Below are 16,422 nucleotides of genomic sequence, written 5' to 3' on the forward strand. Positions count from 1 at the left end.
AAGGCAGCACTCTGTGCGTAGGCTGCATTCCGTGCGAAGGCAGCAATCTGTGCAAAGGCAGCACTCCTTGCGAAGGCATTTCTCCTTGCGAAGGCAGCACTACTTGCGAAGGCAGAACTACTTGCAAAGGCAGCATACCGTGCAAAGGAAGCACTACTTGCGAAGGTTGCTTTCCGTGCGGAGACAGCACTCCGTGCAAAGGCAGCACTCTGTGCAAAGACAGCACTCCGTGCGAAGGCAGCACCCCTTGCGAATCCACCACTACTTGCGAAGGCAGCACTCCGTGCGAAGGCAGCACTACGTGCGTAGGCACCATCCCTTGTGAAGGCAGCACTCCCTGTGAAGGCAGCACTCCTAGAGAACGCAGCACTCCTTGCGAAGGCATCACTCCTTGTGAAGGCAGGAATCTGTGCAAAGGCAGCACTCCCTGCGAAGGCAGCATACCTTGCGAAGGCGCCACCCCATGCGAAGGCAGCACTCCCTGCGAAGGCAGCCCTCATTGCGAAGGCAGCACTCCTTGCGAAGGCAGCACTCCTTGTGAAGGCAGCACTCCTTGCGAAGGGAGCACTCCTTGCGAAGGCAGCACTCCTTGGAAGGCAGCACTCCTTGGAAGGCAGCACTCCTTGCAAAGGCAGTACTCCCAGCGAAAGCAGAACTACTTGCGAAGGCATTACTCCTTGCGAAGGCAGCACTCCCTGCGAAGGCAGCCCTCTTTGCGAAGGCAGCCCTCATTGCGAAGGCAGCACTCCTAGCGAAGGCAGCACTCATTGCGATGGCAGCGCTCCTTGCAAAGGCAGCACTCCTAGCGAAGGCAGCACTCCTTGCGAAGGCACCACTCCTTGCGAAGGCAGCACTCTTAGCGAAGGCAGCACTCCTTGCGAAGGCATCTCTCCTTAGAAGGGATGCACTCCTAGCGAAGGCAGCACTCCTTGCGAAGGCATATCTCCTTGCGAAGGCAGCACTCCTTGCAAAGGCAGCACTCCTTGCGAAGGCACCACCCCTTGCGAAGGCAGCACTCCCAGCAAAGGCAGCCCTCATTGCGAAGGCAGCACTCCTTGCGAAGGTAGCACTCCTTGCGAAGGCAGCACTCCTTGTGAAGGCAGCACCCCTTGCGAAGGCAGCACTCCCTGCAAAGGCAGCCCTCATTGCAAAGGCAGCACTCCTTGCGAAGGCAGCACTCCTTGCGAAAGCAGCACTCCTTGCGAAGGCAGCACTCCTTGCGAAGGCAGTACTCCTTGCGAAGGCAGTACTCCTTGCGAAGGCAGCACTCATTGGAAGGCAGCACTCGTTCAAAGGCAGTACTCTCTGAGAAGGCAGCACTACTTGTGAAGGCATCACCCCTTGCGAAGGCAGCACTCCCTGCGAAGGCAGCCCTCCTCTCGAAGGCAGCCCTCCTTGCGAAGACAGCACTCCTAGCGAAGGCAGCACTCCTTGTGAAGGCAGCACTCCTTGCGAATGCAGTTCTCCTTGCGAAGGCAGTACTCCTTGCGAAAGCAGCACTCCTTGCAGAGGCAGCACTCCTTGTGAATGCAGCACTCCTTGCGAAGGCAACACTCCTTGCGAAGGCACCACCCCTTGCGAAGGCAGCACTCCCTGCGAAGGCATTACCCCTTGCGAAGGCAGCACTCCCTGCGATGGCAGCCCTCCTTGCGAAGGCAGCCCTCCTTGTGAGGGCAGCACTCCTAGCGAAGGCAGCACTCCTTGCGAAGGCAGCACTCCTTGCAAAGGCAGTACTCCTTGCAAAGGCAGCACTCCTTGCGAAGGCAGCATTCCTTGCGGAGGCACCACGCATTCCGATCGCAGCACTCCCCTCGAAGGCAACACTGCTGGCGAAGGCAGCACTCCTTGCGAAGGCAGCACTCCTTGCGAAGGAAGTACTCTTTGCAAAGGCAGCACTCCTTGGAAGGCAGCACTCCTAGCAAAGGCAGTACTCCCTGCGAAAGCAGAACTACTTGCGAAGGCATTACCCCTTGCGAAGGCAGCACTCCCTGCGAAGGCAGCCCTCCTTGCGAAAGCAGGACTCCTTGCGAATGCAGCACTCCTTGCGAAGGCAGCACTCCTTGCGAAGGCAGCACTCCTTGCGAAGGCACCACTCCTTGCGAAGGCAGCACTCCTTGCAAAGGCAGCACTCCCTGCGAAGTCAGCCCTCCTTGCGAAAGCAGGACTCCTAGCGATGCCAGCACTCCTTGCGAAGCCAGCTCTCCTTAGAAGGGCAGCACTCCTAGCGAAGGCAGCACTCCTTGCGAAGGCAGCACTCCTTGCGAAGGCAGCACTCCTTGCAAAGGCAGCACTCCTTGCAAAGGCAGCACTCCTTGTGAAGGCACCACCCCTTGCGAAGGCAGAACTCCCTGCAAAGGCAGCCCTCATTGCGAAGGCAGCACTGCTTGCGAATGCAGCACTCCTTGCGAAGGCAGCACTCCTTGCAAAGGCAGCACTCCTTGCGAAGGCAGCACTCATTGGAAGGCAGCACTCGTTGCAAAGGTAGTACTCCCTGAGAAGGCTGCACCACTTGCGAATGCACTACCCCTTGCAAAGGCGGCACTCCCTGCGAAGGTAGCCCTCCTCTCGAAGGCAGCCCTCCTTGCGAAGACAACACTCCTAGCGAAGGCAGCACTCCTTGCGAAGGCAGCACTCCTTTCGAAGGCAGTACTCCTTGCGAAGGCAGCACTCCTTTTGAAGGCAGCACTCCTAGCGATGGCAGCACACCTTGCAAAGGCAGCACTTCTTGCGAAGGCACCACACCCTGCGAATGCAGATCTCTGTGCAAAGGCAGCACTCCGTGGGAAGGCAGCACTACGTGCGAAGGCTGCACTCCGTGCGAAGGCTGCACTCCTTGCGAAGGCAGCACTCCTTGCGAAGGCAGCACTCCTAGCGAAGGCAGCACTCCTTGCGAAGGCAGCACTTCTTGCAAAGGCACCACTCCCTGCGAATGCAGATCTCTGTGCAAAGGCAGCACTCCGTGCGAAGGCAGCACTACGTGCGAAGGCTGCACTCCATGCGAAGGCAGCACTCCTTGCAAAGGCAGCACTCCTTGCGAAGGCAGCACTCTTTGCGAAGGCAGCACTCCTTGCGAAGGCAGCACTCCTTGCAAAGGCAGCACTCCTTGCAAAGGCAGCACTCCTTGTGAAGGCACCACCCCTTGCGAAGGCAGAACTCCCTGCAAAGGCAGCCCTCCTTGCGAAGACAACAGTCCATGCAAAGGCAGCACTCCTTGCGGAGGCAGCACTCTGTGCAAAGGCAGCACTCCCTGCAAAGGCAGCACTCCCTGCGAAGGCAGCACCCCCTGCGTAGGCAGCACTCCCTGCGAAAGCAGCCCTCCTTGAGAAGGCAGCATTCCTTGTGAAGGCAACTCTCCTTGCGAAGGCAACAGTCCATGCAAAGGCAGCACTCCTTGCGGAGGCAGCACTCTGTGCAAAGGCAGCACTCCCTGCAAAGGCAGCACTCCCTGCGAAGGCAGCACTCCCTGCGTAGGCAGCACTCCCTGCGAAGGCAGCCCTCCTTGCGAAGGCAGCACTCAGTCAAAGGAAGCACTCCGTGTGAAGGCAGCACTATGTGCGAAGGCTGCACTCCGTGCGAAAGCAGCACTCCTTGCGAAGGCAGCACTCCTTGCGAAGGCAGCATTCCTTGTGAAGGCAACTCTCCTTGCGAAGGCAGCACTCCCTGCGTAGGCAGCACTCCCTGCGAAGGCAGCACTCCTAGCGAAGGCAGCACTCCTAGCGAAGGCAGAACTCCTTGCGAAGGCAGCAATCCTTGCAAAGGCAGCACTCCTTGCGAAGGCAACAGTCCATGTGAAGGCAGCAATCCTTGCGAAGGCAGCACTCCTTGCGAAGGCAGCACTCCTTGCGAAGGCTGCACTCCTTGCGAAGGCTGCAATCCTTGCGAAGGCAGCACCCTGAGCAAAAGCAGCACTCCATGCGAAGGCTGCACTCCGTGCGAAGGTAGCACTCCTTGCAAAGGCAGCACTCATTGGGAGGCAGCACTCGTTGCAAAGGCAGTAATCCCTGCGAAGGCAGCAGTACTTGTGAAGGCATTACCCCTTGCGAAGGAAGCACTCCCTGCGAAGGGAGCCCTCCTTGCGAAGGCAGACCTCCGTGCGAAGGCAGCACTTCTAGCGAAGGCAGCACTCCTTGGAAGGCAGCACTCCTTGGAAGAGCAGCTTTCCTTGCGAAGGCAGCTCTCCTTGCGAAGGCTGCACTCCCTGCGTAGGCAGCACTCCCTGCGAAGGCAGCACTCCTAGCGAAGGCAGCACTCCTAGCGAAGGCAACACTCCTTGCAAAGGCAGCACTCCTTGCGAAGGCAGCACTCCTTGCGAAGGCAACAGTTCATGCAAAGGGAGCACTCCTTGCGGAGGCAGCACTATGTGCAAAGGCAGCACTCCCTGCAAAGGCAACACTCTGTGCAAAGGCAGCACTCCTTGCGAAGGCAGCACTCCTTGCGATGGCATTTTTCCCTGCGAAGGCAGCATTCCTTGCAAAGGCAGCACTCCTGGCGAAGACAAAACCCCTTGCGAAGACAGCACTCCCTACAAAGGCAGCCCTCGTTGCGAAGGCAGCACTCCTTGCGAAGGCAGCACTCCTTGCGAAGGCAGCACTCCTTGCAAAGGCAGCACTCATTGGAAGGCAGCACTCGTTGCAAAGGCAGTACTCCCTGCGAAGGCGGCAGCACTTGCAAAGGCATTACCCCTTGCGAAGCAGCACTCCCTGTGAAGGGAGCCCTCCTTGCGAAGGCAGCCCTCCGTGCGAAGTTAGCACTTCTAGCGAAGGCAGCACTCCTTGGAAGGAAGCACTCCTTGCGAAGGCAGCACCCTTGCGAAGGCAGTACTACTTGCGAAGGCAACACTCCTTGCGAAGGCAGCACTCCTTGCGAAGGCAGCACTCGTTGTGAACGCAGCACTCCTTGCGAAGGCAACACTCCTTGCAAAGGCAGCACTCCCTGCGAAGGCAGCACTCCTTGCGAAGGCGCCACCCCTTGCGAAGGCAGCACTCCCTGCGAAGGCAGCACCTCATGCGAAGGAAGCACTCTGTGCGTATGCTGCACTCCGTGCGGCGGCAGCAATTTGTGCAAAGGCAGCACTCCTTGCGAAGGCTGCACTCCGTACGAAGGCAGCACACCTAGCGAAGGCAGCACTCTGTCCTAAGGCAGCACTCCTTGGGAAGGCAGCACTCCTTGCGAAGGCAGCACTCCTTGCGAAGGCTGCACTCCTTGGGAAGGCAGCACTCCTTGCGAAGGCAGCACTCCTTGCGGATGCAGCACTCCCTGCAAAGGCAGCCCTCATTGCGAAGGCAGCACTCCGTGCGAAGGCAGCACTCCTTGCGAAAGCAGCACTCCTTGCGAAGGCATCACTCCTTGCGAAGGCAGCACTCCTTGCGAAGGAAGCACTCATTGTGAGGCAGCACTCTTTGCAAAGGCAGTACCCCTGAGAAGGCAGCACTACTTGCGAATGCATTACCCCTTGCGAAGGCAGAACTCCCTGGGAAGGCAGACCTCCTCTCGAAGGCAGCCCTCCTTGCGAAGGCAGCACTCGTAGCGAAGGCAGCACTCCTTGCGAAGGCAGCATTCCTTTCGAAGGCAGTACTCCTTGCGAAGGCAGCACTCCTTTAGAATGCAGCACTCCTAGCGAAGGCTGCACACCTTGCGAATGCAGCACTTCTTGCGAAGGCACCACACCCTGCGAATGCAGATATCTGTGCAAAGGCAGCACTCCGTGGGAAGGCAGCACTACGTGCGAAGGCTGCACTCCGTGCGAAGGCAGCACCCCTTGCGAAGGCAGCACTCCTTGCGAAGGCAGCACTCCTAGCGAAGGCAGCACTCCATGCGAAGGCAGCACTTCTTGCGAAGGCACCACTCAATGCGAATGCAGATCTCTGTGCAAACGCAGCACTCCGTGCGAAGGTAGCACTACTTGCGAAGGCTGCACTCCGTGTGAAGGCAGCACTCATTGCGAAGGCAGTACTCCTTGCGAAGGCAGCACTCCTTGCGAAGGCAGCACTACTTGCGAAGGCAGCACTCACTGCGTAGGCAGCACTCCCCGCGAAGGCAGCACTCCTAGCGAAGGCAGCACTCCTAGCGAAGGCAGCACTCCTAGCGAAGGCAGCACTCCTTGCAAAGGCAGCACTCCTTGCAAAGGCAGCACTCCTTGCAAAGGCAGCACTCCTTGCGAAGGCAACAGTCCATGCAAAGGCAGCACTCCTTGCGGAGGCAGCACTCCTTGTGAAGGCTGCACTCCTTGTGAAGGCTGCACTCCTTGCGAAGGCAGCACTCTGAGCAAAAGCAGCACTCCATGCGAAAGCTGCACTCCATGCGAAGGCAGCCCTCCGTGCGAAGGCAGCACTTATAGCGAAGGCAGCACTCCTTGGAATGCAGCACTCCTTGCGAAGGCAGCACTCCTTGCAAAGGCAGCTCTCCTTGCGAAGGCAGCACTCCCTGCGTAGGCAGCACTCCCTGCGTAGGCAGCACTCCTTGCGAAGGCTGCACTCCTAGCGAAGGCAGCACTTCTAGCGAAGGCAGCACTCCTTGCGAAGGCAGCACTCCTTGCAAAGGCAGCACTCCTTGCGAAGGCAACAGACCATGCAAAGGCAGCACTCCTTGCGGAGGCAGCACTTTGTGCAAAGGCAGCACTCCCTGCAAAGGCAGCCCTCATTGCGAAGGCAGCACTCCTCGCGAAGGCAGCACTCCTTGCGAAGGCATTTCTCCTTGCGAAGGCAGCACTCCCTGCGTAGGCAGCACTCCCTGCGTAGGCAGCACTCCTTGCGAAGGCTGCACTCCTAGCGAAGGCAGCACTTCTAGCGAAGGCAGCACTCCTTGCGAAGGCAGCACTCCTTGCAAAGGCAGCACTCCTTGCGAAGGCAACAGACCATGCAAAGGCAGCACTCCTTGCGGAGGCAGCACTTTGTGCAAAGGCAGCACTCCCTGCAAAGGCAGCCCTCATTGCGAAGGCAGCACTCCTCGCGAAGGCAGCACTCCTTGCGAAGGCATTTCTCGTTGCGAAGGCAGCACTCCTTGCAAAGGCAGCACTCCTGGCGAAGGCAAAACCCCGTGCGGAGACAGCACTCCCTACAAAGGCAGCCCTCGTTGCGAAGGCAGCACTCCTAGCGAAGGCAGCACTCCTTGCGAAGGCAACACTCCTTGCGAAGGCAGCACATCTTACGAAGGCAGCACTCCTTGCAGATGCAGCACTCCCTGCGAAGGCAGCACTCCTTGCGAAGGCACCACTCCTTGCGAAGGCAGCACTCCCTGCAAAGGCAGCACTCACTGAGAAGGCAGCCCTCCTTGCGAAAGCAGCACTCATAGCGAGGCAGCACTCCTTGCGAAGGCAACTCTCCTTAGAAGGGCAGCACTCCTAGCGAAGGCAGCACTCCTTGCGAAGGCATATCTCCTTCGAATGCAACACTCCTTGTAATGGCAGCACTCCTTGCGAAGGCACCACCCCTTGCGAAGGCAGCACTCCCAGCAAAGGCAGCACTCCCAGCAAAGGCAGCCCTCATTGCGAAGGCAGCACTCCTTGCGAAGGCAGCACTCCTTGCGAAGGCATTTCTCGTTGCGAAGGCAGCACTCCTTGCAAAGGCAGCACTCCTGGCGAAGGCAAAACCCCGTGCGAGGACAGCACTCCCTACAAAGGCAGCCCTCGTTGCGAAGGCAGCACTCCTAGCGAAGGCAGCACTCCTTGCGAAGGCAGCACTCCTTGCGAAGGAAGCACTCCTTGCAAAGGCAGCACTCATTGGAAGGCAGCACTCGTTGCAAAGGCAGTACTCCCTCTTTGCGAAGCCAGCCCTCCTTGCGAAGGCAGCACTCCTAGCGAAGGCAGCACTCCTTGAGATGGCAGCGCTCCTTGCAAAAGCAGCACTCCTTGCGAAGGCAGCACACCTTACGAAGGCAGCACTCCTTGCGGATGCAGCACTCCCTGCGAAGGCAGCACTCCTTGCGAAGGCAGCACTCCTTGCGAAGGAACCACTCCTTGCGAAGGCAGCACTCCCTGCAACGGCAGCACTCCCTGCAAAGGCAGCACTCACTGCGATGGCAGCCCTCCTTGCGAAAGCAGCACTCCTAGCGAAGGCAGCACTCCTTGCGAAGGCAGCTCTCCTTAGAAGGGCAGCACTCCTAGCAAAGGCAGCACTCCTTGCGAAGGCATATCTCCTTGCGAAGGCAGCACTTCTTGCAAAGGCAGCACTCCTTGGGAAGGCACCACCCATTGCGAAGGCAGCACTCCCAGCAAAGGCAGCCCTCATTGCGAAGGCAGCACTCCTTGCGAAGGCAGCACTCCTTGCGAAGGCAGCACTACTTGCGAAGGCAGCACTCCTTGCGAAGGCACCACCCCTTGCGAAGGCAGCACTCCCTGCAAAGGCAGCCCTCATTGCGAAGGCAGCACTCCTTGCGCAGGCAGCACTCCTTGCGAAGGCAGCACTCCTTGCGAAGGAAGCAGTCCTTGCGAAGGCAGCACTCATTGGAAGGCAGCACTCGTTGCAAAGGCAGTGCTCCCTGAGAGGGCAGCACTACTTGCGAAGGCATTACCCCTTGCGAAGGCAGCACTCCCTGCGAAGGCAGCCCTCCTCTCGAATGCAGCCCTCCTTGCGAGGGCAGCACTCCTAGCGAAGGCAGCACTCCTTGCGAAGGCTGCACTCTGTACGAAGGCAACACTCCTAGGGAAGGCAGCACTCTGTCCCAAGGCAGCACTCCTTGGGAAGGCAGCACTCCTTGTGAAGGTAGCACTCCTTGCGAAGGAGCACTCCTTGCGAAGGCAGCACTCCTTGCGAAGGAAGCACTCCTTGCGAAGGCAGCACTCCTTGCGAAGGCAACACTCCTTGCGAAGGCAACACTCCTTGCGAAGGCACCACCCCTTGCGAAGGCAGCACTCCCTCCGAAGGCATTACCCCTTGCAAAGGCAGCACACCTTGCGAAGGCAGCACTCCTTGCGAAGGCTGCACTCTGTACAGAGGCAACACTCCTAGGGAAGGCAGCACTCTGTCCCAAGGCAGCACTCCTTGGGAAGGCAGCACTCCTTGGGAAGGCAGTACTCCTTGCGAAGGCAGCACTCCTTGCGAAGGCAGCACTCCTTGCGAAGGCAGCACTCCTTGCGAAGGCAGCACTCTTTGCGAAGGGAGCACTCTGTGCGTAGGCTGCATTCCGTGCGAAGGCAGCAATCTGTGCAAAGGCAGCCCTCCTTGCGAAGGCATTTCTCCTTGTGAACGCAGCACTCCTTGCGAAGGCAACACTCCTTGCAAAGGCAGCACTCCCTGCGAAGGCAGCACTCCTTGCGAAGGCGCCACCCCATGCGAAGGCAGCACTCCCTGCGAAGGCAGCACTTCTTGCGAAGGCAGCACTCTGTGCGTAGGCTGCATTCCGTGCGAAGGCAGCAATCTGTGCAAAGGCAGCACTCCTTGCGAAGGCATTTCTCCTTGCGAAGGCAGCACTACTTGCAAAGGCAGCATACCGTGCAAAGGAAGCACTACTTGCGAAGGTTGCTTTCCGTGCGGAGACAGCACTCCGTGCAAAGGCAGCACTCTGTGCAAAGACAGCACTCCGTGCGAAGGCAGCACCCCTTGCGAATCCACCACTACTTGCGAAGGCAGCACTCCGTGCGAAGGCAGCACTACGTGCGTAGGCACCATCCCTTGTGAAGGCAGCACTCCCTGTGAAGGCAGCACTCCTAGAGAACGCAGCACTCCTTGCGAAGGCATCACTCCTTGTGAAGGCAGGAATCTGTGCAAAGGCAGCACTCCCTGCGAAGGCAGCATACCTTGCGAAGGCGCCACCCCATGCGAAGGCAGCACTCCCTGCGAAGGCAGCCCTCATTGCGAAGGCAGCACTCCTTGCGAAGGCAGCACTCCTTGTGAAGGCAGCACTCCTTGCGAAGGGAGCACTCCTTGCGAAGGCAGCACTCCTTGGAAGGCAGCACTCCTTGGAAGGCAGCACTCCTTGCAAAGGCAGTACTCCCAGCGAAAGCAGAACTACTTGCGAAGGCATTACTCCTTGCGAAGGCAGCACTCCCTGCGAAGGCAGCCCTCTTTGCGAAGGCAGCCCTCATTGCGAAGGCAGCACTCCTAGCGAAGGCAGCACTCATTGCGATGGCAGCGCTCCTTGCAAAGGCAGCACTCCTAGCGAAGGCAGCACTCCTTGCGAAGGCACCACTCCTTGCGAAGGCAGCACTCTTAGCGAAGGCAGCACTCCTTGCGAAGGCATCTCTCCTTAGAAGGGATGCACTCCTAGCGAAGGCAGCACTCCTTGCGAAGGCATATCTCCTTGCGAAGGCAGCACTCCTTGCAAAGGCAGCACTCCTTGCGAAGGCACCACCCCTTGCGAAGGCAGCACTCCCAGCAAAGGCAGCCCTCATTGCGAAGGCAGCACTCCTTGCGAAGGTAGCACTCCTTGCGAAGGCAGCACTCCTTGTGAAGGCAGCACCCCTTGCGAAGGCAGCACTCCCTGCAAAGGCAGCCCTCATTGCAAAGGCAGCACTCCTTGCGAAGGCAGCACTCCTTGCGAAAGCAGCACTCCTTGCGAAGGCAGCACTCCTTGCGAAGGCAGTACTCCTTGCGAAGGCAGTACTCCTTGCGAAGGCAGCACTCATTGGAAGGCAGCACTCGTTCAAAGGCAGTACTCTCTGAGAAGGCAGCACTACTTGTGAAGGCATCACCCCTTGCGAAGGCAGCACTCCCTGCGAAGGCAGCCCTCCTCTCGAAGGCAGCCCTCCTTGTGAAGACAGCACTCCTAGCGAAGGCAGCACTCCTTGTGAAGGCAGCACTCCTTGCGAATGCAGTTCTCCTTGCGAAGGCAGTACTCCTTGCGAAAGCAGCACTCCTTGCAGAGGCAGCACTCCTTGTGAATGCAGCACTCCTTGCGAAGGCAACACTCCTTGCGAAGGCACCACCCCTTGCGAAGGCAGCACTCCCTGCGAAGGCATTACCCCTTGCGAAGGCAGCACTCCCTGCGATGGCAGCCCTCCTTGCGAAGGCAGCCCTCCTTGTGAGGGAAGCACTCCTAGCGAAGGCAGCACTCCTTGCGAAGGCAGCACTCCTTGCAAAGGCAGTACTCCTTGCAAAGGCAGCACTCCTTGCGAAGGCAGCATTCCTTGCGGAGGCACCACGCATTCCGATCGCAGCACTCCCCTCGAAGGCAACACTGCTGGCGAAGGCAGCACTCCTTGCGAAGGCAGCACTCCTTGCGAAGGAAGTACTCTTTGCAAAGGCAGCACTCCTTGGAAGGCAGCACTCCTAGCAAAGGCAGTACTCCCTGCGAAAGCAGAACTACTTGCGAAGGCATTACCCCTTGCGAAGGCAGCACTCCCTGCGAAGGCAGCCCTCCTTGCGAAAGCAGGACTCCTTGCGAATGCAGCACTCCTTGCGAAGGCAGCACTCCTTGCGAAGGCAGCACTCCTTGCGAAGGCACCACTCCTTGCGAAGGCAGCACTCCTTGCAAAGGCAGCACTCCCTGCGAAGTCAGCCCTCCTTGCGAAAGCAGGACTCCTAGCGATGCCAGCACTCCTTGCGAAGCCAGCTCTCCTTAGAAGGGCAGCACTCCTAGCGAAGGCAGCACTCCTTGCGAAGGCAGCACTCCTTGCGAAGGCAGCACTCCTTGCAAAGGCAGCACTCCTTGCAAAGGCAGCACTCCTTGTGAAGGCACCACCCCTTGCGAAGGCAGAACTCCCTGCAAAGGCAGCCCTCATTGCGAAGGCAGCACTGCTTGCGAATGCAGCACTCCTTGCGAAGGCAGCACTCCTTGCAAAGGCAGCACTCCTTGCGAAGGCAGCACTCATTGGAAGGCAGCACTCGTTGCAAAGGTAGTACTCCCTGAGAAGGCTGCACCACTTGCGAATGCACTACCCCTTGCAAAGGCGGCACTCCCTGCGAAGGTAGCCCTCCTCTCGAAGGCAGCCCTCCTTGCGAAGACAACACTCCTAGCGAAGGCAGCACTCCTTGCGAAGGCAGCACTCCTTTCGAAGGCAGTACTCCTTGCGAAGGCAGCACTCCTTTTGAAGGCAGCACTCCTAGCGATGGCAGCACACCTTGCAAAGGCAGCACTTCTTGCGAAGGCACCACACCCTGCGAATGCAGATCTCTGTGCAAAGGCAGCACTCCGTGGGAAGGCAGCACTACGTGCGAAGGCTGCACTCCGTGCGAAGGCTGCACTCCTTGCGAAGGCAGCACTCCTTGCGAAGGCAGCACTCCTAGCGAAGGCAGCACTCCTTGCGAAGGCAGCACTTCTTGCAAAGGCACCACTCCCTGCGAATGCAGATCTCTGTGCAAAGGCAGCACTCCGTGCGAAGGCAGCACTACGTGCGAAGGCTGCACTCCATGCGAAGGCAGCACTCCTTGCAAAGGCAGCACTCCTTGCGAAGGCAGCACTCTTTGCGAAGGCAGCACTCCTTGCGAAGGCAGCACTCCTTGCAAAGGCAGCACTCCTTGCAAAGGCAGCACTCCTTGTGAAGGCACCACCCCTTGCGAAGGCAGAACTCCCTGCAAAGGCAGCCCTCCTTGCGAAGACAACAGTCCATGCAAAGGCAGCACTCCTTGCGGAGGCAGCACTCTGTGCAAAGGCAGCACTCCCTGCAAAGGCAGCACTCCCTGCGAAGGCAGCACCCCCTGCGTAGGCAGCACTCCCTGCGAAAGCAGCCCTCCTTGAGAAGGCAGCATTCCTTGTGAAGGCAACTCTCCTTGCGAAGGCAACAGTCCATGCAAAGGCAGCACTCCTTGCGGAGGCAGCACTCTGTGCAAAGGCAGCACTCCCTGCAAAGGCAGCACTCCCTGCGAAGGCAGCACTCCCTGCGTAGGCAGCACTCCCTGCGAAGGCAGCCCTCCTTGCGAAGGCAGCACTCAGTCAAAGGAAGCACTCCGTGAGAAGGCAGCACTATGTGCGAAGGCTGCACTCCGTGCGAAAGCAGCACTCCTTGCGAAGGCAGCACTCCTTGCGAAGGCAGCATTCCTTGTGAAGGCAACTCTCCTTGCGAAGGCAGCACTCCCTGCGTAGGCAGCACTCCCTGCGAAGGCAGCACTCCTAGCGAAGGCAGCACTCCTAGCGAAGGCAGAACTCCTTGCGAAGGCAGCAATCCTTGCAAAGGCAGCACTCCTTGCGAAGGCAACAGTCCATGTGAAGGCAGCAATCCTTGCGAAGGCAGCACTCCTTGCGAAGGCAGCACTCCTTGCGAAGGCTGCACTCCTTGCGAAGGCTGCAATCCTTGCGAAGGCAGCACCCTGAGCAAAAGCAGCACTCCATGCGAAGGCTGCACTCCGTGCGAAGGTAGCACTCCTTGCAAAGGCAGCACTCATTGGGAGGCAGCACTCGTTGCAAAGGCAGTAATCCCTGCGAAGGCAGCAGTACTTGTGAAGGCATTACCCCTTGCGAAGGAAGCACTCCCTGCGAAGGGAGCCCTCCTTGCGAAGGCAGACCTCCGTGCGAAGGCAGCACTTCTAGCGAAGGCAGCACTCCTTGGAAGGCAGCACTCCTTGCAAGAGCAGCTTTCCTTGCGAAGGCAGCTCTCCTTGCGAAGGCTGCACTCCCTGCGTAGGCAGCACTCCCTGCGAAGGCAGCACTCCTAGCGAAGGCAGCACTCCTAGCGAAGGCAACACTCCTTGCAAAGGCAGCACTCCTTGCGAAGGCAGCACTCCTTGCGAAGGCAACAGTTCATGCAAAGGGAGCACTCCTTGCGGAGGCAGCACTATGTGCAAAGGCAGCACTCCCTGCAAAGGCAACACTCTGTGCAAAGGCAGCACTCCTTGCGAAGGCAGCACTCCTTGCGATGGCATTTTTCCCTGCGAAGGCAGCATTCCTTGCAAAGGCAGCACTCCTGGCGAAGACAAAACCCCTTGCGAAGACAGCACTCCCTACAAAGGCAGCCCTCGTTGCGAAGGCAGCACTCCTTGCGAAGGCAGCACTCCTTGCGAAGGCAGCACTCCTTGCAAAGGCAGCACTCATTGGAAGGCAGCACTCGTTGCAAAGGCAGTACTCCCTGCGAAGGCGGCAGCACTTGCAAAGGCATTACCCCTTGCGAAGCAGCACTCCCTGTGAAGGGAGCCCTCCTTGCGAAGGCAGCCCTCCGTGCGAAGTTAGCACTTCTAGCGAAGGCAGCACTCCTTGGAAGGAAGCACTCCTTGCGAAGGCAGCACCCTTGCGAAGGCAGTACTACTTGCGAAGGCAACACTCCTTGCGAAGGCAGCACTCCTTGCGAAGGCAGCACTCGTTGTGAACGCAGCACTCCTTGCGAAGGCAACACTCCTTGCAAAGGCAGCACTCCCTGCGAAGGCAGCACTCCTTGCGAAGGCGCCACCCCTTGCGAAGGCAGCACTCCCTGCGAAGGCAGCACCTCATGCGAAGGAAGCACTCTGTGCGTATGCTGCACTCCGTGCGGCGGCAGCAATTTGTGCAAAGGCAGCACTCCTTGCGAAGGCTGCACTCCGTACGAAGGCAGCACACCTAGCGAAGGCAGCACTCTGTCCTAAGGCAGCACTCCTTGGGAAGGCAGCACTCCTTGCGAAGGCAGCACTCCTTGCGAAGGCTGCACTCCTTGGGAAGGCAGCACTCCTTGCGAAGGCAGCACTCCTTGCGGATGCAGCACTCCCTGCAAAGGCAGCCCTCATTGCGAAGGCAGCACTCCGTGCGAAGGCAGCAATCCTTGCGAAAGCAGCACTCCTTGCGAAGGCATCACTCCTTGCGAAGGCAGCACTCCTTGCGAAGGAAGCACTCATTGTGAGGCAGCACTCTTTGCAAAGGCAGTACCCCTGAGAAGGCAGCACTACTTGCGAATGCATTACCCCTTGCGAAGGCAGAACTCCCTGGGAAGGCAGACCTCCTCTCGAAGGCAGCCCTCCTTGCGAAGGCAGCACTCGTAGCGAAGGCAGCACTCCTTGCGAAGGCAGCATTCCTTTCGAAGGCAGTACTCCTTGCGAAGGCAGCACTCCTTTAGAATGCAGCACTCCTAGCGAAGGCTGCACACCTTGCGAATGCAGCACTTCTTGCGAAGGCACCACACCCTGCGAATGCAGATATCTGTGCAAAGGCAGCACTCCGTGGGAAGGCAGCACTACGTGCGAAGGCTGCACTCCGTGCGAAGGCAGCACTCATTGCGAAGGCAGTACTCCTTGCGAAGGCAGCACTCCTTGCGAAGGCAGCACTACTTGCGAAGGCAGCACTCACTGCGTAGGCAGCACTCCCCGCGAAGGCAGCACTCCTAGCGAAGGCAGCACTCCTAGCGAAGGCAGCACTCCTAGCGAAGGCAGCACTCCTTGCAAAGGCAGCACTCCTTGCAAAGGCAGCACTCCTTGCAAAGGCAGCACTCCTTGCGAAGGCAACAGTCCATGCAAAGGCAGCACTCCTTGCGGAGGCAGCACTCCTTGTGAAGGCTGCACTCCTTGTGAAGGCTGCACTCCTTGCGAAGGCAGCACTCTGAGCAAAAGCAGCACTCCATGCGAAAGCTGCACTCCATGCGAAGGCAGCCCTCCGTGCGAAGGCAGCACTTATAGCGAAGGCAGCACTCCTTGGAATGCAGCACTCCTTGCGAAGGCAGCACTCCTTGCAAAGGCAGCTCTCCTTGCGAAGGCAGCACTCCCTGCGTAGGCAGCACTCCCTGCGTAGGCAGCACTCCTTGCGAAGGCTGCACTCCTAGCGAAGGCAGCACTTCTAGCGAAGGCAGCACTCCTTGCGAAGGCAGCACTCCTTGCAAAGGCAGCACTCCTTGCGAAGGCAACAGACCATGCAAAGGCAGCACTCCTTGCGGAGGCAGCACTTTGTGCAAAGGCAGCACTCCCTGCAAAGGCAGCCCTCATTGCGAAGGCAGCACTCCTCGCGAAGGCAGCACTCCTTGCGAAGGCATTTCTCCTTGCGAAGGCAGCACTCCCTGCGTAGGCAGCACTCCCTGCGTAGGCAGCACTCCTTGCGAAGGCTGCACTCCTAGCGAAGGCAGCACTTCTAGCGAAGGCAGCACTCCTTGCGAAGGCAGCACTCCTTGCAAAGGCAGCACTCCTTGCGAAGGCAACAGACCATGCAAAGGCAGCACTCCTTGCGGAGGCAGCACTTTGTGCAAAGGCAGCACTCCCTGCAAAGGCAGCCCTCATTGCGAAGGCAGCACTCCTCGCGAAGGCAGCACTCCTTGCGAAGGCATTTCTCGTTGCGAAGGCAGCACTCCTTGCAAAGGCAGCACTCCTGGCGAAGGCAAAACCCCGTGCGGAGACAGCACTCCCTACAAAGGCAGCCCTCGTTGCGAAGGCAGCACTCCTAGCGAAGGCAGCACTCCTTGCGAAGGCAACACTCCTTGCGAAGGCAGCACATCTTACGAAGGCAGCACTCCTTGCAGATGCAGCACTCCCTGCGAAGGCAGCACTCCTTGCGAAGGCACCACTCCTTCCGAAGGCAGCACTCCCTGCAAAGGCAGCACTCACTGAGAAGGCAGCCCTCCTTGCGAAAGCAGCACTCATAGCGAGGCAGCACTCCTTGCGAAGG

The 16,422-nt window shown here is 58.8% G+C and overlaps 4 protein-coding genes across 4 annotated transcripts; 2 read left to right on the plus strand and 2 right to left on the minus strand.

The window, feature by feature from the left end:
* Positions 1–2,694: 2,694 nt before the first annotated feature.
* Positions 2,695–3,291, plus strand: LOC126159866 (60S ribosomal protein L22-like). The gene has a single exon (XM_049916675.1). The coding sequence runs from the start codon at positions 2,695–2,697 to the stop codon at positions 3,289–3,291; it is 597 nt and encodes a 198-aa protein (XP_049772632.1).
* Positions 3,292–4,108: 817 nt separating this feature from the next.
* LOC126159867 (ice-structuring glycoprotein-like) lies at positions 4,109–7,288 on the minus strand. Its single transcript, XM_049916676.1, has 3 exons — positions 6,374–7,288; positions 6,012–6,260; positions 4,109–4,378 (listed from the first exon to the last, which is right to left on the minus strand). Exons 1-3 carry the CDS (start codon positions 7,286–7,288, stop codon positions 4,109–4,111), a joined length of 1,434 nt encoding a protein of 477 aa, XP_049772633.1.
* Positions 7,289–11,983: 4,695 nt separating this feature from the next.
* LOC126159868 (60S ribosomal protein L22-like) lies at positions 11,984–12,580 on the plus strand. Its single transcript, XM_049916678.1, has one exon. The coding sequence runs from the start codon at positions 11,984–11,986 to the stop codon at positions 12,578–12,580; it is 597 nt and encodes a 198-aa protein (XP_049772635.1).
* An 817-nt stretch (positions 12,581–13,397) lies between these two features.
* LOC126159869 (ice-structuring glycoprotein-like) lies at positions 13,398–16,397 on the minus strand. Its single transcript, XM_049916679.1, has 3 exons — positions 15,483–16,397; positions 15,121–15,369; positions 13,398–13,667 (listed from the first exon to the last, which is right to left on the minus strand). Exons 1-3 carry the CDS (start codon positions 16,395–16,397, stop codon positions 13,398–13,400), a joined length of 1,434 nt encoding a protein of 477 aa, XP_049772636.1.
* Positions 16,398–16,422: the final 25 nt, after the last annotated feature.

Source organism: Schistocerca cancellata, unplaced genomic scaffold (assembly GCF_023864275.1).
Source record: "Schistocerca cancellata isolate TAMUIC-IGC-003103 unplaced genomic scaffold, iqSchCanc2.1 HiC_scaffold_1148, whole genome shotgun sequence".
NCBI classification, from domain to species: Eukaryota; Metazoa; Arthropoda; class Insecta; order Orthoptera; family Acrididae; genus Schistocerca; species Schistocerca cancellata.

Bases quoted from the DNA above. Each gene is read 5' to 3' on its own strand.
- LOC126159869 (XM_049916679.1), bottom strand. From the start codon at position 16,397: ATGAGTGCTGCTTTCGCAAGGAGGGCTGCCTTCTCAGTGAGTGCTGCC. The intron at 15,370-15,482 runs GCAAGGAGTGCT...GCTTTTGCTCAG, and splicing joins TTGCAAGGAGTGCTGCCTTC to AGTGCTGCCTTCGCAAGGAG. The intron at 13,668-15,120 runs GTGAGTGCTGCC...TTGCCTTTGCAG, and splicing joins CGGGGAGTGCTGCCTACGCA to GGAGTGCTGCCTTTGCACAT.
- LOC126159867 (XM_049916676.1), bottom strand. From the start codon at position 7,288: ATGAGTGCTGCTTTCGCAAGGAGGGCTGCCTTCTCAGTGAGTGCTGCC. The intron at 6,261-6,373 runs GCAAGGAGTGCT...GCTTTTGCTCAG, and splicing joins TTGCAAGGAGTGCTGCCTTC to AGTGCTGCCTTCGCAAGGAG. The intron at 4,379-6,011 runs GTGAGTGCTGCC...TTGCCTTTGCAG, and splicing joins CGGGGAGTGCTGCCTACGCA to GGAGTGCTGCCTTTGCACAT.
- LOC126159866 (XM_049916675.1), top strand. From the start codon at position 2,695: ATGGCAGCACACCTTGCAAAGGCAGCACTTCTTGCGAAGGCACCACAC.
- LOC126159868 (XM_049916678.1), top strand. From the start codon at position 11,984: ATGGCAGCACACCTTGCAAAGGCAGCACTTCTTGCGAAGGCACCACAC.